The following is a 25,174-nucleotide window of genomic DNA, read 5'->3' as shown; positions in this document are numbered from 1 at the left end:
ATGGCCTTGACTAGACGGACCTTTGTCAGCAAAGGGTTGTCTCTGCTTTTTAATACGCTGTCTGGATTTGTCAGAGCTTTCCTACCAAGGAGCAAGTGTCTTTGAATTTCATGGCTGCAGTCACTGTCCACAGTGATTTTGGAGCCCAAGTAAATAAAGTCTGTCACTGTTTCCATTGTTTCCCCATCTCTTTGCCATGAAGTGATGGGACCAGATGCCATGATCTTACTTTTTTGAATGTTGAGTTTCAAGCCAGCTTTTTCACTCTCCTCTTTCGCCCTTGAGAGGCTTCTTCGTTCCTCTTGGCTTTCTGCTATTAGAGTTGACATCATCTGTATATCTGAGGTTATTGATGTTTCTTCCAGCAGTCTTGATTCCAGCTTGTGCTTCATCCAGCCCAGCATTTCACATGACGTACTCTGCACATAAGTTAAATAAGCGGGGTGGCAGTATGCACCCTTGTCACAGCCTTGTCGTGACAGAAGGGCTTGCGAAACTCAGTGAAGCTATTAGCTGTGCTATGGAGGACCACTGGAGACAGAGGACTCAGAGTGGAGAGTTCTGACAAAACGTGGTCCCCTGGAGGAGGGAATGGCAGGCCACTCTAGTGTTCTTGCCGTGAGAACCCCATGAACAGTATGAAAAAAAGCCATGATTATGCGAAACATACGAAAGTAAAGCATAGAAGATTAATGTCTTCTGATATTATCAAATAAAGAGATAAACAGATTAAAAGTAAAGCAAGTAAATGGAGAGAAAGAAAAGGAAGAGGCCGTGGCATCTCCTACAGAGGCTTCACCTTCATCGGCTACAGATTCCCCAGCTCAGCCAGTGCCTGTGTGTCTGCCTCGGGGGAGGTGGCTGTGTCTCCACGGGGCTCGAGGAAGGGCTTTGCAGAGTCGCGGCTGAGCTGCTGGAGCGGGGTTCTAAAAGCAAAAGGAGGGAGGTCGTGAAGAGTCACCTGGATAAAGTGCTAGAGATGCCACCTCTGTCTTTGCTGAGATTGACGGGCTGTTTGGGAACTTGTTTTCCTGCGTCAGAATGTGTTCCTGAATCAGGAGAGAGGGAGGAGGCGAGAGGTCCGGGATGCCGTGGACAAAAGAGCTCCCCCCGAGGGGACAGAGCCCACGTCCTCAGCCCGTTACTCCCACGTTGTAAGCCGATCGCTACCGTCGCTTGCTGTTTCTCTCAAGGCGCTGGTCTGCTGTTAGCTGCCCTGCTGACCATAGGGCTGTTCCTGCTGCATTTCTTGTAGGACCTGGTGTGTGGCAGGAGCCTGACAAATACTGGGAGAATACGGTGTTTTCCTTGTCTTTTGAAGTCTTTTTAAAAATAGATAATTATGAACAGCCATTTTTGTGTTTGTGATTTAGTCACTAAATTGTGTCCAACTCTTTGCAGCCCCCTGGATTGCAGCCCTCCAGGTTCCTCTGTCCACGGGATTTCCCAAGCAAGAATACTGGAGTGGGTTGCCATTTCCTTCTCCAGTGGATCTTCCCAACCCAGGGATCCAACCCAGGTCTCTTGCTTTGCAGGCAGATTCTTTACCGTCTGAGCCACTAGGGAAGCCCTATAAATATCCATTACCATCCATCATCTCATTTTTAAAACCTAAAATGCAATAAACAAAGGTTTCTGTGACCTCGTTTACATGACGAGGTCTCTGCAAGGTTTGACATCTTGTAAACTGAATCTATGGCTCAGACTGTAAAGAATCTGCCCACAGTGCAGAAGACCTGGGTTGGATCCCTGGGTCAGGAAGATCCCCCAGAGAAGGAAATGGCAACCCACAGCAGGACTCTTGCCTGGAGAATCCCATGGACAGAGGGACCTTTTGAGCTGCAGTCTGCGGGGTCGCAGAGTCAGAGATGACTCACAAACTGAATCGTAGTGGTCAGCTGCCGTGTGAATGTGGTTCCGCATGGACTTAAGTAGACAATATTCTCCACTCCTCTGGAGAAGGAAGTGGCAACCCACTCCAGTATTCTTGCCTGGGAAATCCCACTGGCAGCAGAGAAGGGCCCACGTGGGAATGCTCTGGTTTCTCTGCACCGCCCCCTGGGCACTCCTGCCACAGCTCTGCCCGCCTGTCGGGAGGCTCCTCACCAGCTCCCAGACAGAATTCTCTGGGCTGGGACAGGAGACCCGGCGCCCAGAGAGGCCCAGGTCCCCGCGGCCAAGCAAACACTTGTGTGACGCACACGTGCACAGAGGCACGGCCCACGCCTCCCATGGTAAAGGTTCCCAGGGACACTGTCGTCCAGAACCCAGGAGAGGAGAGTGCCTGCTTCTCGTTGCCCGGGATTTGCTAGAATCCCAGCCCCAGGGGCAGTGTCTGTCCCAGGGGGTGACACTGTCCTGCCCGCCTCTGGCCTCCTTTCTGCTGGGCAGAGGGCAAGGAGTGTTCCCGCTGGCCTGAGTGTCCCCGGGGCCCTGGGTGACAGCGGTCACGAAGGGGTGGGGTGGGGAGTCCGGGTCCGGAGGCAGCTGATGGTCCCAAGGGCAGGCGGTGACTCCAGGAGCTGATGCGAGGAGGCCATCCCCGTGCTCTGCCGGACGCCGACCTCCTGACCTGCCTTATCTCCCGGGGGCGGGATGTGTCTCCCGTGGGCGGGGCCGTTTGTGTCTCCCGGGGGCGGGGCATGTCTCCCGTGGGCGAGGTCGCGTCCCCCGGGGGCTGTGCCGTCTCTCCCGGGGGCGGGGCATGTCTCCCGGGGGCGGGGCCACATCTCCCAGAGGCGGGGCCGTCTCCCCTGGGGGCGGGGCCGTGTCTCCTGGGGGCAGGGCCGCATCTCCCATGGGAGGGCAGACTGGCCTGCGTGGCCGTCAGGTCCCTGCTCCCCCACCTCCGACCTTGTGTCCTGAGTCTGTCTGGGGTGGGGGGTGAGAAGATGCAGCCCCTTCTACATCCTCACACTTGGGCGTGACTCCTGGAGCCGGAACCCCGAGTATCTGTGAGGACGGGTCTTCTCGTCTCAGGAGGCTGGTGAGAGCCCCCGTTAGGGACACGTGGGCAGCACCCCTGCCTCCTGGACACACGTCCTCTGTGTGGGTGTCAGTCATGACCGCAGCTTTTTCTGTTGGGAAGTACTGGACACCATTGTTTCTATCTGCACAGAAGGTACTTTTCTTTCCTGCTGGATACCCTAGGTTGTTTGGTTGGTTTTCCACTAATCTCATTCAACAATTATGAATGTGACTCTCAAGCTTAGCCTCTCAGTTGTCTTTTCTTCTTGGTTTTCCCTCACAAAACATGTCAAAATGTGTTCCAGAAAATGTTGTTAAGTGTCCACATGAGAATAAGTGAGAGCCATTTAGAACCAGCTCTGTCTGTAAACTTCAGCTACTCGGAGCTAAAACATGGATGAGGAAAACTAGAGAACTTGGCTTCTTGAGGGTCAGAGTCTGGCCTGTGTTGTCTGGCAGGGACTCCCAGGGTAGCTTGACTGTGGATATTTACAGGGCATATTTACAGTAAACCAAGTGATCTATCTCCCTGAAAACTTCTGAAGAGAGTTTGGTTTTCTGAACAAGTGTTCTGTTTTTACAAAGGAAGGTGCTATTCTGCTTCAAAATTGGCAAAGGAGTACATCAAAGCTGTATATTGTCATCCTGCTTATGTGACCTCTATACAGTGTACATCATAGGAAATGCCAGGCTGGATGAATCACAAGTTGGAATCAAGATTGCTGGGAGAAATATCAACAACCTCAGATATGCAGATGAAACCAATTCTAATGGCAGAAAGTGAAGAGGAACTAAAGAGCCTCTTGATGAGGGTGAAAGAAGAGAGTGAAAAAGCTAGCTTAAAACTCAACATTCAGGAAATTAAGATCATGGCATCCGGTCCTATCACTTCATGGCAAATAGATGGAGAAACAATGAAAACAGTGACAGATTTTGTTTGCCTGGGCTCCAAAATCACTGCAGCCATGAAATTAAAAAACACTCGCTCCTTGGAAGGGAAGCTCTGACAAAGCCAGACAGTGCATTAAAAAGCAGAGACCTCACTTTGCTGACAAAGTTTCATGTAGTCAAAGCCGTGGTTTTTCTAGTAGTCGTGTACAGATGTGAGAGTTGGACCATGAAGAAGACTGAGTGCCGAGGAACTGATTGCTGCTAAACGGTGCTGGAGAAGACTCTCGAGAGGCCCTTGGACAGCCCAGTGATGAAACCAGTCCATCCTGAAGGAGATCTACCCTGAATGTTCACTGGAAGGACTGACGCTGAAGCTGAAGCTCCAGTACTGTGCCACCTGATGCAAAGAGCTGACTCATTGGAAAAGACCCTGATGCTGGGAAAGATCGAGGGCAGGAGGAGAAGGGGACGACAGAGGATGAGATGGTTGGATGGCATCACCGACTTGATGGACATGAGTTTGAGCAAGCTCCTGGAGTTGGTGATGGACAGGGAGGCCTGGTGCTCTGTAGTCCATGGGACTGCAAAAAGTTGGACACAACAACTGAAAACAGCATCAATTACCTCTGATTTAGTGTTTCATAGAAAGAGAATGGTGCCGAAAACAACTATAATTGTTAAGATGAACACATAACATGGGTCCTCACAGGGCTGTACTAAACTAGATGGAACTTTTTTAGATGTTGGAGGAGATGTCACATTTAAGATTTTCCTATGGCATATTTATTGTATTGGGATTTCCCACACTCCCTAGTGTATCCCCTTGTCAGATCAAATAAGGAAAATGAGTTTGCGGTCTTTAACAGCTGCAGATATCCTGTGTTCTCTTCCTTAGGTGTTCTTGGTGAGGAAAGTCAAGGGGTCGGATGCTGGACAGCTCTACGCAATGAAGGTTCTTAAGAAGGCCACCTTGAAAGGTGAGGGGTTGCAGAGGGCAAGATGTGCCTAACTGTGGTTTATCCTCTACTTGTTATGAGGGGGTATATCCATCCCGGTTAGTGTTGCTTGACTTCTGTATGTTGACACGTTACTCTCTGATTGATAATACACAATACAAACATGTCCCTGAATATTTAACATCTCCCTAAAAAAAGTGCACAGTCCTCAGAGGGAAAGCCGTATTGTGTAAATGCCACCCTCCACGTATGCTTGGCTGTGACGTGCCACTTGTGGGAAGGAGCGCCGAGGAGGAGAGCAGAAGCAGGTTGCTTCGGCTGTATTGGGCAACAAAGCAGCCTGAATCCGTCCATCAGGCTGGATTGCTCAGTTTGAAACAAAATGTGACTCATGATTGTTTTATTCCTCTTTCGTCCCCCGGACTGGGTTTTAGAAATTCAGTCCAACACTTGATTCCCTCCCTCTGAGCTCCTCCCACCCCACCTCCCAGCCAAGAATGTGCACATAACAGGGGTCAAAATAAGCTGCCATTTGAAACCTCTGTTCCAGGTGCATGGTCATGTAGGCGGTAGCCCGCAGAACGGGGCACCAACCCCGTCTGCTCTGATCACCTCTGGGGGTGAGGGAGGGGTCCCGGGTCCTAAACGGTGAGAGAAGGCCGAGCACACAGCGCCTGGTCTGGACAGATGAGATGGCGGAGTCTATCACTCAACCATGCTCTTCACGCGAGGAGGACACCCACCACATAGGACCATACGGGGCTCCTGGCAGGCGTGGAGCAAGTCGCAGGGGCTGTGAGATGCAGGCTGTGAAATAAATAACAAGAGGGCAGGGTGACCCCTGGTTCCAGGGAGAATGTGGGGGGCTTGTTAGAACCGTTCTGTGGCGGACAGGGAGGTGAACCTGTTAGGCTGAAGACCAGATGGGGCACCTCGATCCGGCCCATGGGGAATCCCAGGGCGGGGAGCCTTTTCCTGTGGTGCGTGCAGTCACTCAGTCATGCCCAACTCTGTGTGACCCCGTGGACCGCAGCCCGCCAGGCTCCGCTGTCCATGGGACTCTCCAGGCAAGAACACTGGAGGGGGTTGCCATGCCCTCCTCCAGGGATCTTCCCAACCCAGGGATCAACCCCGTGTTTCTCACGTTTTCTCCATTGGCAGGCGGGTTCTTTATCACTAGCACCACCTGGGAAGCTTTCCAGTAGGGTGGGGGGCACATCGGACAAAGGCAGAAATTGTGATTAGGACTTTGGGGCCTACGAAACTCACAGATGTCAAAGCAGGTCTTTCTTGAATTTTTAGGTCTTATATCACATGTCCTAAGCGCCTGCATGCAGGAGGCAGTACAAAAATAATATCATTCTCCACCTTCAGGGCGGGGCTTCCCTGGTGGCTCAGATGGTAAAGTGTTCGCCTGGAATGTGGGAGACCTGGGTTCGATCCCTGGGTCAAGGAGATCCCCTGGAGAAGGAAATGGCAACCCACTCCAGTATTATTGCCTGGGAAATCCCATGGATGGAGGAGGCTGGTGGGCTACAGTCCATGGGGTCGCAAAGAGTTGTACACAACTGAGCAATTTCGCTGGCTCACTGGTTCACCTTCAGGGCACTTCCTGTCTAGCTGGTAAATAAGATATATTTTTGAACTACATATAACCAATAAGATAAGACAGTAAATGCATAGATCAAATTATATATATATATATATATATATATATATATATATATATATATATATATGCCTAAATGTCTTAGGTAGAAAGGAAGAAAAGAATTTTTTGAAATTCTTCATTCAAGAAGGATTTAGAAGGTGGGTAAGACTTAATCTATCAAAAAGTATTTTATAGGAAGCAGGAACCAGGGTGGCATTGTCAGCACTGCCCATGAAGAAAATATGGAGACTTTGGCCAGACTAGAGCCTGCATCAGAATCACCTGTGCGTATTTGAGGAACGTTGTTAAAAGTGATTCCTAGTCCCCACTCCTGACCTACTAAATCACAATCTCTTAGGGGCAGAGCCTAGAATTTGACTTTTCTAACAAATTATCCCAATAGTTCTTTTGTACACAGAAGTTTTGGGGTCTGTGTAGGCATTCGAGTTTATTTTAGACACTGGAGTTTTTAATTCAGCCACATAATTTAAGCCATGCTACTTATAGTGAACATTTTTTATTGTAGCAGTAATAACATTTCTAAAATTGTCTGTCAGTTGAACTTGGCCAAGATCTCCATAATAATATAATTTTAAAGAATCATTTGTGGTTAATAAAAGATGTATAGAAAATAAAGCAGCTTTGACTTTCTATCCCTCACTTTAAATAAAATAATCTCATTACTAAACAGTAGTTTCATAGAAGTGGAAAGTCAAATTAGACTTTTGGTAATTCCGGATCATCAGAATGTCTAGAAAATGAACAGCTTCTCTGGCACTTCCTCAAAAGTTAACAGAGTTTGCATATGACTCAACTATTCCAATCTTTTGTATATAACCAACAGAAATGAAAACATTCGCCTACACAAACACTTGTGCATGAATGTTCATAGCAGCATCAGTCAATTCACAGTAGGCAAAAAGTGGACAAACGCCCAATGCCCATCCACCGGTGGATAAATAAAGTATGGTATGTCCATACAGCGGAGTGTTGTTTGGCAATCCAAAGAAATGAAATATCAATGCATCGTTGGCCTGGATGAGCCTTGAAAACAAGGTTCTGGGTAAAAAGAAGTCAGTCACAACATTGCTTGTGTTGCAGGATTCTGTTTAGATGAAAATCCCGCAGAGGCGAATCCACAGGGATGAAAAGTCGCTGAATCGTTGCTGGGGGCTGGGAGGTTAGGGAGACAAGGATGACTGACTGGCCGTGGGTTTCCTTTAGGGGTGATGAAAATGTGTTATGACTGACTGTGGTGATGGCTCCGAATATTCTGGAAACCATTGAGCTGCACGCTGTAGCTGGGGGGATTGAGTGGGGTATGTTTCCCCGTAAAGCTGCTATTTTTAGAAATGAGCAGCTGCTACATGACATGGCCATTTGCTAAAACCCACACTTTCATCCTCAACGCATAGAGGTTCACTCTCTCAGACACAGAGCGGGCAGCTCCCTGTGGTTGAAGACACGGGCAGGTTGAAGCAGGAGCCTTGTCAGGTCATCCTGGGGCTGAGTATTCCCGGTGGTACCCTGCCATCTGCCCTCCATCCGCAGATCCCACTAACCTCAGCAGCAAGCGCTCAGCAGCAGGCGCTCAGTACCTTTGTGGCTCCCTGCCCTCTCACGCGGTGACTGTTCCTTCTTCCCATCGCATCCTGCCTCCTGCCCCCAGGGAAGAAGGGCAGGCAGGAGGGAACCAGAGCCACGGGGACCTGTGTCTCCACCCTGCTTGTCCTTGTCCAGCCCATCTGTTGATCTCAGCCTCGACCCCTGTGCAGACACTCATCTCAGTGATTTTAGCCTCACAGGTATGCGTGCCTCCACATTTGTTTATAATCCGATTCAGTGTCCTTGAGAAAGTGCTCCTGATACAAGGTTACACAGGTTAGGCAGGGTCTGAGATAGTGTTACAGAACAATCGAGATGTTATTAATAAAAGCAAGAGCGTCTCCATGAGTACAGGTAGATGCCTGTGTGTTTACAAACACTGAGTATATGTCATACGGGTAGGAAATGAGCCAAAACAAAAACAGCTGTAGCAGCATTGAGAGCTTTTATTTTCATCTCTATATTCTGTATTCCAACTTTTGAACAAGCATACAACGTTTGACTTTGTATAACATGAAGTTTTTTATTTGCATAATATTCCAGAACAATATGCTTGACTATGTGAAATCCTTTTTACATTGTGAGGATGGGTCATGTAAGCGTAAAGTCAGAAAAACTTCCCACTTTCTTGTGCTCCTTTCAAAGCCAGCTTCCAAACCAAGCATTAATTTTACATCGTCTATTTTGACTTTTCATAATGATCCGTCATTAAAGAACAGCTTTTTTATCCGCCCCACCCCACCCCCAGAAATGCGATCAGAACTTGTTTTCCTAAGAGAAAATATAGAAGTTTTACAAAACAGTCCTTTGTGTGAGGTGGTGATTGGACGCATCAAAGGGGGACCAGGTACACGTCCTCGATGAGGCCAAGTCCTCTGAGCCACCGAGGGGGCTTCTGACCTTCCTGGAACTTCCTTTCCCCTCACGTGTGGAGGGCTATTGAGATTTGCTTTGGCTCCAACACCTCTGCATCCGTCAGCCTGAGAGATTCAAATATTCACAAGCCGTTCTCCATCCTCAAAGCACCCCCGGTTTGCAGGCTCGTTAGTGAGTCAGAAGAACGTATTGGAAGAGCAATGTGTGTGGAGTGGTCCCCTCCAGGGCGCAGACAGCACCCCAGGAAAATGCCCCCGAAGAGTGAAACTGTTTTGAGAGGGGGAAAACGGAAGGAGGCCGGGAAACTCGTGGCAATGATTGTACACCTCCCGATTGTTGCTCAGGCACGTGGGTGGCCGTCCCGTGCGCACGACGGAGCGTGGTTGTCATTTGGGTTCCAAGTAACCTGACAAGCAGAGAACCGTTTCTGACAGCTCTGTTTCATCTTTAAATGAGTTTGGAGGCGTCAGGCGCCTGCCCCCTCTTTCTGTAACAAGGCAGCATGCCATTTCTGAGGAAAATGTCAACTGCTGAAGCAGCTGACGGGGTGACAAGCCTGCGGGAGAGCCGCCTCGCCCCGTCCGCACCCCCAGCCCCCGCGGGCCCCGCGAGCGGATGGTGCTGCTCGCCCCCCGGCTGCTAGAGGAGCCTTTCAAAGTGTTCAGCGTCTCTAATTGACAGCGTGTCTGTGTTCGTGACTCAACATTGACTTACCGCAGGTGACAGCTCTAAATAACGAGTCCCTAAGGGCGACACCCTACCTTGTGTTGCAGGGGAATTTGATTTAAAAGACCACGTGCTCCCAGGCCTGAGCCCAGAATGAAGCAGGACGGAGCTCCATCCCCTGTGTAGTGACCAGCCAGCGGGGACTGTCACCCACGTTAACGAGGTGGTTCCCAGCCGGGGCCGCAGGCTGGAGTGCCCTGCGGGACTCTTACCGAGCACTGGGGTCATGTCAGGCCCAGATGTGGTCTGGGCGTGAGAATACGGGTGTCCCCTGCGCCCCGCCAGTGCGGGGACACTTCTGCGGTGGCTGGGAGCGCAAACGCTGGGCCCTGGGACTCCGTCTGGCTGTGCCACCTCGGGTCACCTCTCCTGGCTCCTGCTTCACTGAGACGGCAGTGGCAGCGCCTCAGTGATGCTGCTGATGTGAGGGTTAAACTCGTCCACGCACGTGAAGTGCAGCCAGCAGGAGGTTCAGAGTCCCTCCCTCCATTTCTGGGCCTCTTCTCCTTGGAGACTGGCTTTGGAGGTGTGTCTCTTCTTGTCTAGGCTTGCTTTAGGTCTGAAGGAGTGCAGGAGGGAAGAGGCGGGTTGAGCCTACATCGCCATCTGGTTAGAAAGACGTACGTCTGGGTTCAGTCCTGGTTCCTCCAGCTCTGTGAAGAGCCTGTGATGGTGCTGGTTGCCACCAGTCACGTTAGTTACCAAGGATGCCCGGCACTGCTGGGGACCACAAGCACCCACCTCAGGACAGCTCCTCCTGTAGAATTCTCATTTGAGTGAGAACTGATGAGTTTGCGTAAACTCCGGGAGCTGGTGATGGACAGGGAGGCCTGGCGTGCTGCAGTCCATGGGGTCACAAAGCGACTGAGCGACTGAACCGGACTGACTGGAACATCTCTCCGTAACGCGGGGAGAGCTTTTGTTATGCGTATGTCTCTGCAGTAGTGGTCTTCTGACAGGACTTCACCTGTGTTCTCATGCCTAACTTTTCAGCTGTTTTCTCTGTAAGTCAACTTTCTAAGCCCAGAGGAGATACACATTTCCTACTTTGAAGAAAATGGCTTGTGACCTGTTGATTCTAAAGGAAAAAGTATCCTGGCAAAATCTCTATGTTTAGCAAGTAACTGATAGACCGTTGTGGGCACCTCGTGGGTTTCCTGGCAGCTGCAGGTAGGTTCCAGCAAGAGCCTGGCCAGGAGAGAAGAGGGCGGGTCCCAGGGGCGCCTTCTGAGCCTCTCCGGGTGTCTCTCAGACCGCAGGGCTGGCCCTCCTCTATCCTTTCGTCAAGGAGAGTGCTGACTCCATCCCTGGAGTGTCAGCATGTACAGGACAGAAATGCGTGGGTCCCGTTGACACTGACTACATCGCGAAACATTCCCCATCAGAGCCAGCCTGCTCGGTTTCAAGCCTCAGAATGTGTTTCGGGCACCATTCTATTTCCTTTTCTCTTACACTAAGATGCTTTGTTTTAAAAACACTGCCTTAGAAACGGAGCTTCAGTCAGTGCCTGAGCTACTTTCCTGCTGCTTCCTTTCCGTCATTTCATTCATATTTGGACGGTTGCAGATTCCTGGCGGGGGGAGGGGGGAGGGGCGGGGGGGGAGGGGGAGGGGAGGGGCGGGGGGAAGGGGAGCAGGCAGATTCCAAGCACACGAGTTCAGTGCCCTTACTGGTAGTGTTAGCTGCATTTTATGATGAGGAAATCGAGGCCCAAGGCAGTGAAGCCACACACTCAGAACCGCGTGATTTGGAGCTGGTGGGATCTGGGTTCCACGTTCATCCCCTCCCAGGTGAGGGGCACCTGGGGCCAGCCTTGCCCCCCCCCACCCACAGGGCATCGCTTCCCCATCAGGAAGCCTCACCCCGCTGTCTCTGGGGTGTTCCCTGTCCCGGGGACCTATTTTCCCAACGGGGACCTAAGACGAAACGGCCGAGCCAGCATCACCCTTAGGCGCAGCGCTCCAGTCTGGGACTGCACACCTTGGTGTCCTGGTATGTGCCTTTCTGAGCCGAAGAACTGATGCTTGTGAACGGTGGTGTTGGAGAAGACTCTTGAGAGTCCCTTGGACTGCAAGGAGATCCAACCAGTCCATTCTGAAGGAGATCAGCCCTGGGATTTCTTTGGAAGGAATGATGCTAAAGCTGAAGCTCCAGTACTTTAGCCACCTCATGCGAAGAGCTGACTCATTAGAAAAGACTCTGATGCTGGGAGGGATTGGGGGCAAGAGGAGAAGGGGACGACAGAGGATGACATGGCTGGATGGCATCACGGACTCGATGGACATGAGTCTGAGTGAACTCCGGGAAGTGGTGATGAACAGGGAGGCCTGGTGTGCTGCGATTCGTGGGGTCGCAAAGAGTCGGACATGACTGAGCGACTGGACTGAACTGAACTGAACTGATGTTTAGGTCTTCAGAGGAGGAGCCTGTTTATTAAAAAGAAGCTCAAAAAGGAAACTCTTCACCCGCAAAGGTGCACCTCTGACCAGCTGCCCTGCCCTCCAAGGTGGCTCTGAAGCTGGACTGGGCATGCTTCCGGCCGCACCAAGGCAAAGGCGTCCTGGATTGTCTGGGTCACTGCAGGTGGCTGACGAGGGGGGCGACCGGGCCTGGCTGACACCACGGGGAAGGACAGCTGTGCCACGGAGGGCCCTTCAGAGGTGAGGCCGCGGGCGTGAGGCCGGCCCTCCGAAGGCGATAGGGGACCTGGGGCTGCACGTGCCAGCTTAGCCCTGCAGGGCCCGCAGCCCGCCCGCTCGGGGTGGCGGCCCTCCCTCGGGCCCTGGGGAGGGAGCGAAAGGCCTGGAAGGCTGCGTTGGCCGCCTGACGGGCAGCTGCAGAGCCGTCCCTCCACTAAGAAAGAAACCGACCTGACAGCGAACGCCTCGTTTCTGATGCTGCCCCTGGAGGCTTAGGATTCCGAGGGAGTTTCAGTCCTAAGATTGAGATGCAGAAGAAAAGAAAGGAGCCCAGAGAGATGCTTCCTCACCCTTCCCTTGTGCTAGCCTCTTAGCTTTTTATGACCTTTTGGATGGGAAATTTGTTTTGTGACTGAGTCTATCACTCTTTCCTATGTCATTTCTTTCGTTGCTTTTATTTAAAAATGAAGAATCCCCACCCCAACCTCAGATGAGTATTTGATTCATCTTCGCTGTCATTTTCACGGCTTTTTAAACACTTACCTCTCTAACAGGCCTGGGATTTATTGTGTAAAATATACAGAGAGGATATATATTCATTTTTCCACTTTCACTGGACAACCCTTGGGAATCTGAATATAAGGTGTCTTTTTCTGATTCTGTCCCCAGGCTTATTATGACCTTTGTTTTCCATTACGAACACCATCATCAGCTGTGTGACTAAGCAGTGCTCCTCATTCCAGAGAGATCTGAGCTCAATGATAATAGCGTGAACCCTATTTAGAGAATGTTTCCATTTTCCTATCCGGAGTCACGGAGTGAGCTTTGCGAGGAGATGGCAGGAAGGGTGTGGGAACACAGCGTCCCCTCTCCTTGGCCGCCCGCTCCTCTGGATCGAGTCATGGGGGGTGGGGGGGCTTCTCCAGGATGAGGACTTCCTGGGGGGTGGACAGCCGTCTCCCTCGGCCCCTCCCCAGTCTGCCGGCTCCCCAAAGTCAAGGACACGGCCCAGGAGCCTGAGTGCATCGGATGAGGCTCCCCCCGAGGAGCTGCCCCGAGAGGCATCCTGTCGGCCCTGATTGGGGAGCGGGCAGCCCCGGGCCCCTGGCACTGATGCGACCCCCGTCCTTCCACGTGTCTCTTCCAGGGTCTCCTGCTCAGACTGGGAGGGTGTTTGGAGGCGCATCATCCTGATCCCACCACTTATGTGCCTATTCAGGGTCTCCAGCCGTCCTCCTCTGCATCTTCTACTGAAGGAAGGGATTCAGGGTCTGTTTCCTCTCCCCAAACCCTTTCTTTCGTGTTGCCCCTGGCGGAGCCACCAGAGCGTGTAACCCAGGACAGGCAGAAAATGGAGCGACTCCTTGTCCTGTCTCCAGGGTGATTGTCTTGCTTGTCCCCTTGTTGTTGGTTCTCCTGAGCAGCGGCAGAGCTGGGGTCAGAACTACTAGGGATTCAGCTACACACACACATTCTTTTTCTATATTCTTTTCCGCTATGGTTTATCTCAGGATATTGAATATAGCTCCCTGTGCTCTCTAGTAGGACCTTGTTGTGTATCCATCCTGCATGTAGCAGTTTGTTTGCATCTTCTAACCCCAAGCGCCCAGTCCATCCCTCCCCACCCGCCCCCCACCTCTTGGCAACCATACTTTCATAAAAATAAATAAGAAAGAACTACCGTGTGATGAATGAGCTTGGGCTGGGGGTCCATCCTGATGGAGCCATGCGGATTCTGCCCCAGGGCGTTCTCTCTGGTGCAGCCACAGTCCTGAGTAAGTAGAATCGTATGGTGCTTGTCCTTTTGTGTCTGGCCTACTTTGCTTAGCGTAGGCGATGGCACCCCACTCCAGTCCTCTTGCCTGGAAAATCCCATGGATGGCAGAGCCTGGTAGGCTGCAGTCCATGGGGTCACGAAGAGTCGGACACGACTGAGCGACTTCACTTTCACTTTCCACTTTCATGCACTGGAGAAGGAAATGGCAACCCACTCCAGCGTTCTTGCCTGGAGAATCCCAGGGACGGGGGAGCCTGGTGGGCAGCTGTCTATTGGGTCACCCAGAGTCGGACACGACTGAAGCGACGTAGCGGCGGCAGCAGCAGCAGTGTTTCTAAGGTTCATCCCTGCTGTAGCGTGTGTCAGAATTTTATCTTTCAGGGCTGAGTAGTATTCCACTGCGTGGCCACGCCCCCTTTTGTTTACTCAGCCATCCATCAGTGGGCACGTGGGTGGCCTCCGCCTCTTTTGCTCTTGTGACTAACACTGCTGTGGATGTGGGTGTGCGCGATCTGCTGGAATCTCTGCTCAGTTCTTTGGGGAATGGGCGTGCTGGGCCCTATGGCATTTCTGTGTTTAACTTTGTGAGGAGCTGCGAAATGGTTTTCCACGGGGGCTGCACCATTTTACCTTCCTGCCAGCTCCCCCACATCCTCACTCATGCCTGTTATTTTCCATTTTTCGTGTTTTTCCCCCTATTATAGCCGTCCTTTGGGAAGGACTTCTTAAGTAAAGGGCTTCCCTGGTGGGCTCAGATGGCAAAGAATCTGCCTGCAGTGCAGGAGACCCAGGTCTAAGAATATGTCGAAAGGCCAAAGAATGGAGGACTTAAATGCCCGATTATGAGGGTGATGTTCATCATATTGTCACACTTAGGAATTCTTGAGGGAGGTCTCTGCCTTCACACACGCGGGGCCATAGGAGGTCACCTGGACACTGCCCTGGGTGTACCAGTTTGCTCGTGGGAATCTTGGCGTTGTTCTTACTCTCAAGCAGTGGCTTTGTTTGTTTTTCATTGATTTTTGCCTCAAAACGTTTCCGTCTGTGTTCCCAGACGGCTAAACTTTGGACGGTGTCAGCACTGAAAAGAATGATACTGCAATTTGTCGCAACAGACTCATTTTTAAGAATCCATAACTCACAGTTATCCTCAGGAAGAGTGAGAGAACGGATGTTCCTCTTGATTTCTAGTCCCATCAGAAATGAGAAAATGGCCATTTTGTGACCCTAAATGACCCAAGCTAGGATCGTATGCGAGCTAACCAATGAAGAATTGTAAGGGAACCCACAGGTCATTGGTACTAAAATGTCATCCCCTCAGGCTATTGATTACTTACAAAGCAACTTGTGCATCTTTCCGATGGGAGGCAGATGACCTGCCCCCTTGACCCAGTGGAGTTCAGCATCGCTGAGCAGGGTATCACAGCACCCCGGCCCCGCCCACTGCACCTTGGGGCCTGCAGCATCGCCCAGGAGGTGTTTCTGCCAAAAATGTTTGGCCTCAACCTTAAAAAGCCTCCAGGCCTAACCTTGGTTCATTAGAAATATAGGAGTTAGAGCAATCGGGAAAGCAACAACCAGACCCAACGGGAGACAATCTACAAGGAAACTGGACTTAACCCTAAAAGCCCACAGAAAGCGCAAGGAGACAAAGATGTGGGACCATTTTATTCTAGAAGCAAAAGGAATAGGAAGTGCAACCATCAGAGGTGACGTGTGAGCCTTGACAGAACCCTGTGCTGGAAAATAGCAACTGTGACTGACCTAGGGCAGGGCTGGACTGTGGATGGGGTGCTGGATGATGTTATGGAATGAGGGTTGGTTTCCTTAGGGGTGACAGTCATGCTCGGGTTATGTAAGAGACTGTCCTGTTCTTAGGAGATGCTGCGTGTGTCATAAATGCACTTGAGGTGGAAGGTCATGGTGTGGATGATTTATTATCAGACTTTTGGCTAAAACGTGTGTATGTGTGGGGAAGAGAGGGCAAGAGAAAATGTGTCCGAATGTGAGCAGTTGTTGAATCCAGGTGGAGGCTTCAGGAGTGGCCATTCAGCCTGCTCTTTAAACTTCTGTATCTGTTTGGGAAGTCTGTGACAAAAAAAAAGTGGGAAATTATCTATATCTAAAGTTTTCAAATTGCCAAAATCTGTTGGATCATAGAAAAAGCAAGAGATTTCCAGAAAAAAACATCTACTCCTGCATTATTGACTAAGCCAAAGCCTTGACTGTGTGGATCACAACAAGCTGTGAAAAATTCTTCAGCTGGTGGGAATACCAGACTATCTTCCCTGCCTCCTCAGAAATCTGTATGCAGGTCAAGAAGCAACCGTTAGAATGGGACATGGAACAAGGGACTGGTTCCAAATTGGAAAAGGAGAACATCAAGGCTGCATACTGTCACCTTGCTTATTTAGCTTATATGCAGAGTATGTCCTGTGATATGGTCGGCTGGATGAAGCACAAGCTGGAATCAAGATTGTTGAAAGAAATATGAATAACCTCAGATATGCAGATGACACCACAATTATGGCAGAAAGCAAAGAAGAACTAAAGAGCCTCTTGATGAAGGTGAAAGAGAAGAGTGAAAAAGCTGGCTTAAAACTCGACATTCAGAAAACTAAGATCATGGCATCTGGTCCCATCACTTCATGGCAAATAGATGGGGAAACAATGGAAACAGTGACAGACTATTTTCTTGGGCTCCAAAATCACTTCCGGTGGTGACAGCAACCGTGAAATTGAGAGACACTTGCTGCTTGGAAGAAAAGCCAGGACCAACCTGGACAGCACATTAAAAAGCAGCCCCAGAGGGGTGGTGCCCTGGGACGACCCAGAGGGGTGGTGTGGAGAGGGAGGTGGGAGGGGCTTCAGGATGGGGAACACGTGTACACCTGTGGCGGATTCATGTTGATGTATGGCAAAACCAATACAATATTGTAAAGTAATTAGCCTCCAATTAAAATAAATAAATTTATATTAAAGATAAATAAATGAATAAAGTTTTGTGTTCCACATTCTCCAGAACCTGACTCCTGCCTTTGAAAGTCTTCTTTTTTTTTTTTTTTTGTCTTGCAGTTCGGGACCGAGTCAGGTCAAAGATGGAGAGAGACATTCTGGCCGAGGTGAATCACCCCTTCATCGTGAAGCTTCATTATGGTGCGTGTGTACATGCTCAGTCGTGTCCGACTCTCTGCGACCCCAGGGACTGCAGCCCACCAGGCTCCTCTGTCCATGGGTTTCTCCAGGAAAGAATAGTGGAGTGGGTTGCCATTTCCTACTCCAGGGGATCTTCCCGACCCAGGGATGGAACCCAGGAACCCACGCTGCAAGCAGATTCTTCACCAGCTGAGCCTCCAGGGAAGCCTTGCATTTCTAAAACCCCAACATTATAAGCTTCTGGCCTCGATGTTCAGTAAATGAAGTTTCCAAGTGTGTGGGAAACTTCACATACTTGTCAGTGCCCCTTCCAGCCAGACACCCTGTGTGTGACATTGACGCCACGTGATGGGCCAACGGTAGCATTGGACTGACCGTCCGGTGGCCACGGACATTACTTTCTCTTGACCCTCATGTGCCGGCAGACCCCTCTGACCGAGGCGTGCCCTTGTTCGTGGTGGGTGGGGGTGGAACCGTGGACTGCACGCCCCTACCTGTGGCCCTCGGGGCCCAAACCAAGGACACGAGCCCCATGGACCCCGGGTGCAGTATCCAGGCTGCCCCATCCCCAGTGCAGCCCTCAGAGGAGGAACGGGCGGTGGGCGTCCTTGAACCCTGAGCTGCCCCGAAGCAGCTCCATAGAAGGACAGGGTGGTCCCGGACGGTCCAGTCGCCGTGCCCCTCCCCAGGCAGCTCACAGCAAAGCCGACCCTCCGACAAGACCCAGGTGGCCAGTGTTCCCAGAGGTGGTGAGAGCCCGGGGACCTACTGACACTTTTCCCTGCGTGTCTTTCAGTCCCCTTAGTGATTAAGAAAGGAAAGAAGGGGAGGGAGCTGGTAGGAGAGGAAGAGAAATAGTCTCCAGACTGTTCATGAGAAGCGCAGGCAGAGCTCTTTGCTGTGGGCCCCCTCTCCCCGAGCGCTGCCCCCCACGCTGTCCACCCTGCCCCAGGCCTGCATCTGAAATGACTCGGCGGTATAGACCACACGGTACTGTCTGAGCCAAAGACAGACGGGCTCCTAGCGCTCAGCGCTGGCCCCAAGGGAGTGACGGCCACCCCAGGCACTGCGACCCCAAAACGCTCTCACCTCTCTCCGTCCGCAGCCTTCCAGACAGAGGGGAAACTCTACCTGATTCTGGACTTCCTGCGCGGAGGGGACCTCTTCACCCGGCTCTCCAAAGAGGTACACAGTGTGGGCCGGGGGGCTGTGGGTGGCTGCCTAGAGTCCGCGGGACGCGGGTAGGAGGAGGGGGCTGCGTGTGAGTGTGCATGTGTACATGTATGCATGCTGGGTGGCGTGTGTATGTGTGCGTGTGCAGTATACGTGTGCACGTGTGATGGTGGTGGGGTGTGTGATGTGTGTATAGGTGTGTTACTTGTTTTAAAGGAGTCTCGCAAGTCACATGGAGAAGAAGTCTGTTGTCCTGGAAGAAAGTGTTCGTCGCTCAGTCATGTCTGACTCTTGGCGACCCCATGACTGTAGGCCGCCAGGCGCTCTGTCCGTGGATTTCCCAGGCAAGGGTACTGGAGTGGGTTGCCATGCCCCTCTGCAGGGGATCTTCCCGACCCAGGGATCGAACCAGGTCTCGCAGTCAGATTGTTTACTGACTGAGCCAGCAGGGAAGGGTCTTCAGAAAAGAGACTTCCCACGACTCCGTGGAGTTCTCGAGCCACCCTGCATAGAGCAGATGGTAACTTGGTTATGTTACGCGGGAAAGACTATTTCACAGGACCTCAGTTTCCACTGTAGGAAGATGCTGTTAACACGAGGACCACTCTTCCTGGGAGGGGCGCCTGGGGCATCCAGTTAGGGCTACACAGGGGAGACCTGCATGACCCCCAGCCACTTCACAGCCCCGGGGCTTATCCTTGCCCCCAGCACCTGACTTGGGAACTTTCCGGAATGTCTCACGGCTCAGCGTGGGAGCTCTCTGGCCTCTGCTTCATGGGATGGAAAACCCAGGCTCCTGCTCCCGGCAGGGGTGACTCTAGGCTTTTTGTCCTGATGATTCCATGCGGTTCCCCTTACTCAGAAGAGAGGGCGGCAGCGCTGGTGACGACGCACCAGCAGGTTTTCCACCCTCTGATGCAGCCTCCCCCCAGCCGCGGGGTTCCTCTTGGCCATAACAGAGGGTTCAGCTGCCCGCTGCCTTTCCTCACCGCCCACTGGCACAGCAGGAGAGCCGTCCACCCTGCGTGACACGCCGAAGTGGGCAGTCAATCATGGTGGCGCAGGGTGGGGTCCCCGAGGCCTCAGGCTGCCCTGTCCCTCCATCTCCCACCGGACCGTCAGGTCACAGCACAACTGATGTATCGGGCTCTTTGCAATATAGATTGGAAGCGTGGCTGGGAGAATCCGGTCCAAGTTCTCCAAAAGCCCTCTGGGAGCAGGTCTCTGGTCCCTTAACCTGCCTCCCAGCTGAGCTCAGTGTCCAGAGAGGCTGGATCACTGAGGCTGGCGTGTCTCGCCTGGCGCCTCTTGGTCTGCTCCCCAGCTTGTCTGCAAGAATCAGGCCGCATCCAGTGTGACACACCCTGTTGTTGGGCTTCTGGACCAAAAAGGCAGCGACGATTAGCAAAATACCCTACCGTGGCTCCCAGTGGGAACACGTAAGGTTCCTGTAAGACCCTCTGTCTCAGAGCTGAAGTGACGTTGTCCGGTGTGGGCTCAACAGGGTCTCAGAGTTCACGGACACACGGGAAATGAACGTTACCCTAACCCCAACCCTACGTGCAAAAGTATTTTCTTTCCATTGTTTTCCCCGAGTCCACTGGACGGCATCCTTGTGAGTGTCGGTCTCAGCACTGACTCCTTCGAGAACTCACATCCGTGGGTGTTTCATTCCTGAAGAGAAACTCTTTGTCATTTGAACTTGGAGGCCGTCCTGAGCTGAGTCCCAGGAACAGCCAAGAAGGGGAAACGGTGACTGTGAGCCTGGACTGCAGGCACGCCCGGGTGGTTATGTCCAGAAGTGGGGACGGTCAGGTGTAGGAGATCCCGACAGCCAGCAGCGTCTGACGACAGAGAAGCCCCCTGAGCGTGTTGGCCAATTTAGGGAAGAAAGACCCAGCCAGGAAGGAGGTGCTGGTCGAGCGTGGAGATGGAACAAGCGATTCCAGAGGCTGGAGGGGTGGCAAGGGTTGGTGGGACCCTGATGCTTCCCTCCAGGACTTGGGGTGCATGTCCCAGCCCCTCTGGGAGGCACCCCATTTGTGAAGGGGACAAGCTCCACCTGCACCAGCCTGACGTCATCACGTTCGTTTCCCCAGATGACCCTTATCCTGGCCCCAGCTTCCTGGGCAGCCTTCTGCTGGTGCGTTGATTTTCAGAGGGAGTTCAGCCATGACATGGGCTTCTGCTCTCTGTGATGCTGACTTCTCACCGTGCAGGTAGAGAATGCTTTCTGGTAGCATCTGACTTGCTGGTGAGATGGCTACAGAATTGCGTGCTGGTTCTCACAGCCGCCATGGACAGGGAGACCGTGGGAGGCAATGACCTTGAGGTCTGCTGGGCGCCGTGGCCTCGAGCGTGTTTCAGCTGAGCCAGGATCCCTCTCCCACCAGCCTCCCCGAGAGAGACACCTGCCGACACCACATGAGTGGGTCGTGTTGGTGGACTCGTCTGCTTCAGAGAGACAGCGGCTCCTTGTCCGTAACCCGAGGGGTAAAGATGTAAGGTCTGAGAAAGAAATGAGATTCAAGACGTGGTCTCAGGAAATCTTTCAGGCCTGTTTATGTCGACCTTCACAGCATGGTTTAGCTGGTTGTATTATAATAAAATGGTACCTCCCAGGCAGAGAAGACGTCTTGAGAGTCCCTTGGACTGCAAGGAAATCCAACCATCCCATCCTAACGGAAATCAGCCCCAAATATTCATTGGAAGGACTGATGCTGAAGATGAAACTCCAATACTTTGGCCACCTGATGCGAAGAGCTGACTCATTTGAAAAGACCCTGATGCTGGGAAAGATTGAGGGCGGGAGGAGAAGGGGACGACAAAGAATGAGATGGTTGGATGACACCACCGACTCAATGGACATGAGTCTTCGTAAACTCTGGGAGTTGATAATGGACAGGGAGGCTGGTGTGCTAGTCCATGGGGTCGCAAAGAGTGAGACACAACTGAGTGACTGAACTGAACATCCCAGGCACTTCTATTAAAGCATAAACCCAGAAACACACTCCCAAGCCACATGGTTTGAGGGGCAAGAGAAGCTAGAGGAGAGAACCTGGCCCAGTGTTCCACCCACAAGTCGAGTCACTTTGTGAGAAGAGCCCCCAGGTTCACTGGTCCTGAAACTTTGACGAGAACTCAATCTTCTGTTGTAGGAGCTGGAAGAGCCTGGTCAGGGCCATGGTCTGCAGAGTGGAGCTGGGCTCAGGGTTCAGGGCTCGGGGCTCAGGGCTCGAGACTCGGGGCTCAGGGCGGGTCTCAGGAGCAGCGTCCTGCTCTCTACACCTGGCGGACCGAGCAGGCTGAGCCTCCTCTCTCTCCTGCAGGTGATGTTCACAGAGGAGGACGTCAAGTTCTACCTGGCGGAGCTGGCCTTGGCCTTGGACCACCTGCACGGCCTGGGCATCATCTACAGAGACCTGAAGCCAGAGAAGTGAGCAGCCCCTGCCCTGCAGAGACCTCACTCTGTCCCTGTTCCCCTGTGCGCACACGTCAGGCCGGAGGCCGGGGACGTCCTGGTACCACCCCCACACACAAGGATTCCACCTGCTTGCCCCCCGAAAGGGGCCAGACGCAGGCATGGCTTGTGCTGAGAGGTGTGGGATGGCCCCCTCCCCCTGACCCTCCAAACTCCTCCCACCCAGGAGACAGGCCAGGCCACATTCCTGCGGTTCAGGGGAGACTGGTCAGGCTGGAGGTGGCCCTCCACCCCTCCAACCACACCTGCTGTCCCCCTTCTTAGGTGGGGCCCGTCCTGCAGGGGGCACATCCCCCACACACCTCCTCCTCCAGGCTGGCCTCCAGCCCACCTCCACCTCCAGGTTCTGGAAGCCCTTCAGCTGCCTGGGCCTGTTTCTAGGTGGCGAGTCAGCTGAGCTGTTCCAAGCTTTCCTAAAGGACAGTGGGCCAGATTCCCAGCCCAGATCCCAAACAGATTCCTGTACCTTTGGCAACAATCATCTGTAATGTTGTTTCTAGGACATCTTGCTAATCCAGTCTAAATTTTTTTAAAGTCCCCCCACATAGTAATGTTCTTATTTCAGGCATTCTCCTGCTGTTTTCTGTGCAGAGCTGACACAGTCTAGGAGGGACCCACTTGGAAAGGAGGAGTCTACAGGGTGCAGTTTTAAGTTCAGTGGTCTCTGCTGCAGAGTTGGTGATTTCTCAACCCCCTGAAGCAGTCGACAACACCCCCCACCCCACCCCCCTCCCCCCGTAGACTGAGGTCCACGCCTGCCGCTGGATAAATTGGGGGCTGGCAGGACCCCAAGGCTTGGGGCACAAGGCAACCCAGGCCCCGAGGCACAGGAAGTGAATCTCCCTGCCTCATTCTCCGTCCCTTACTCCTTCATCTGCTGTGACCTGAGAAAAACACACAGTCAGCTCTGAGAAGCAGCCGCCACTGACGGAAGCACCTGGGTTTGCCTGGGGGCCAGGAGTGTTATGCACGCCTCTGATGCAAAGTGCGTTTTCCTGAGACCCACGCCCGGCATCAGCCTGACCGCCCGCTGGGCAGGGCATCTCTGGCCGCACGTGTAAATGATGAATGCGTGAATAACCGTGAAAGGCCCTCTCCTGAGTGTCCCCGCACCCTGCAAATGCTGCCTTCTGACTGCGGGCGCTGGGCCACCGTCACCCTTCCTCTGAGCCCCGGGCCCCCCGGAGGGCAGCACCCCAAGTCTCCCTCTCGTGAAGGGTCAGGGAGATCCGGCAGTTAGACGTGGTGATACGTCATTGCAGGCTGAAGAACAAGGATTTTTGTTGTCAGCAAGAATTAGTAGGGAGTTAATCTTGAAAGTTGCTCACTTCTGGGGCAAAGATGAAGTGTAACTTAAACATGAGAACGTTTGCTTCTTTCATTATAAACTGTCATCTCAGTTACATGCTGTAAATTTTCCTGCCCTTTCCCATGAAATAGTGGGTGTTACTTTTAATCCCATGGCTGATTTGTTTTAATTGTGGTAAGGTGAATATAACATAAAACGGACCATCTCCAACGGCACAGGTCAGTCGTGTCAAGAACACTGACGCTGTTGTACATCACCACCCTCCATCCCCAAACTCTCCATCCTGCAAAACCGACACTCTGTCCCTGGGGAAACACTACCTCCCACCCCCCACTCCCCGTCTCCACGGACCTGACTGCTCTGGGTCCCCACGCGAGTGGGATCACACGGCATTCGTCCTGCTGTGACCGACACTGCCCTCAGCCTGGTGTCCTCCTGGTGACCTGTGTCCCAGCTTCCTCCCTTTCCCAAATGTGTTTATGGGTCCACGTATTAATCCTCACAATCCTCATCCTGGTCTCTTTGGAGCTGGGCTGACACCTCCCAGAAGCTGGGAGAGCAGGGTTTAGTTACAGTGAAGAGCGAGACGGGACGACTGGAAGCCCCCAGGAAGCCGTGGGCTGCAGCCTGGAGCAGGGCCTCACGGGGCGCTGGCCTCCCTCCAGCCCCTCCGTGCGGCCTGCGGGAGCGAGCCCGGCCCCATGGCAGAGAGCTGGGGGTGGCAGGATGGGGCTCCCGGTGGGGTTCCCAGGTGGCCCGCGCCGGCGACGAGGGCCAGAGCCAGGGGACCAGCCTGAGGTCTCACGGGCTTCCCTGGAGCTCGGGGCTGGTCCTGAGAGCCGGAACGGGGCTCCCGGGGAGATCTGGGGAGAGGGAGCAGGCTCCACCCGGCCAGTGCCCGCCTGGGGACAGGAGATCCCTGAGGGGCTCTGTATCTGCACAGCTCAGGCACTCCTGGCCCATCTCAGCCCTGTTCTCACAGGGCAGGCAGTCCTGGGGGCGGGGGGCAAACCGTCCCTCCGGGCTTGAGACGGTCTCAGACCTGCCGTCCCCGCTAGCCTGGTGAACAGGCACAAGGACACAGGGGTGCCCCCTGCCCCCCACCCCGAGCGTCTGTGCGCGCCCGACCCCGCAGGAGCTGCTGACCAGCGACGCAGCGGCCGGGAGGCCAGCAGGCACCTCCCCTCTGGCATGGAGACTGCTCCCCGGGGCCCGGGCATGTCCTCTGGGGTCCGAGTGCCCTCTCGCGTGTCTCGTCTCAGAGCATCTGTTTTCTTCCCCTTTCTTCCAGCATCCTCCTGGACGAAGAGGGGCATATTAAGATCACAGGTGTGTAAGTCTCTCCCATCCCTCACTGTTGACTTCGTCCCGGCCCTGGTACACGGGGCACCAGCCCAGGCCCTCCGTCGGCAGCGCGTGCACACGCGTCCCTGTGGCCGCGGCTCCTTCTGGTCTCCCTGAGGCCTCTTCTCTCCTCTGGGCTGGCTCGCCCCGCTCCTGATGCCCACCCTGTCCCAGCGCAGGGTACAGAGTAACTTCTCTCTAATGCCAAACAGTTAGGCTGTTTAAGTTTCTCATGAATTACGCATGGGAATGGGGCACTAGTGTGACAGACCCTTCGGGAGGCGCCCTAGAGGCGGGGGCCACGGGTTGGAGGGCACCCGCAGTGTCCACTGGTATGGCTGCTACTGAGCCCACTTTGGCCTGTGGTGCCTCTGTGCTGCCCACACGGAGGGCAGCGGAAGAGACTGACGCTTACACGCTGGAGCCTAAGCCTGACTTCTGCACCCGGGTAAAACAGTTCCGAAGTGCCAGCCAGGCATTTCATGGAGATTTAAGGTTCTGCTAACACCTCTCTGGGTTTCTCTGCCGAGTGAGTGTTACATAAACCCCGCGTGTACACACGTGTACAGAGGTAGCTGGAATAATAGGGTTTTCTTTTGGCATCAGTTCCACAAGGTCTTGTA

At 53.0% G+C, this 25,174-nt stretch overlaps 1 protein-coding gene across 7 annotated transcripts in view; it reads left to right on the top strand.

Moving 5' to 3' along the window:
* RPS6KA2 (ribosomal protein S6 kinase A2) overlaps positions 1–25,174 on the top strand; it is a 331,417-nt gene that overhangs the window by 245,962 nt on the left and 60,281 nt on the right. For all 7 annotated transcript variants that reach the window (XM_027972651.3, XM_027972653.3, XM_042253706.2 and 4 more), the window contains 5 exons: positions 4,754–4,835; positions 17,164–17,244; positions 18,350–18,429; positions 21,747–21,853; positions 24,499–24,536. In XM_027972651.3, coding sequence (XP_027828452.1) covers positions 4,754–4,835; positions 17,164–17,244; positions 18,350–18,429; positions 21,747–21,853; positions 24,499–24,536 — 388 coding nt within the window. The remainder of the gene's footprint in view (positions 1–4,753; positions 4,836–17,163; positions 17,245–18,349; positions 18,430–21,746; positions 21,854–24,498; positions 24,537–25,174) is intronic.

Source organism: Ovis aries, chromosome 8, assembly GCF_016772045.2.
Source record: "Ovis aries strain OAR_USU_Benz2616 breed Rambouillet chromosome 8, ARS-UI_Ramb_v3.0, whole genome shotgun sequence".
NCBI lineage: Eukaryota > Metazoa > Chordata > Mammalia > Artiodactyla > Bovidae > Ovis > Ovis aries.
Note: the sequence above shows the minus strand (reverse complement) of the source record. Positions and strands in the feature narration are given on the sequence as shown.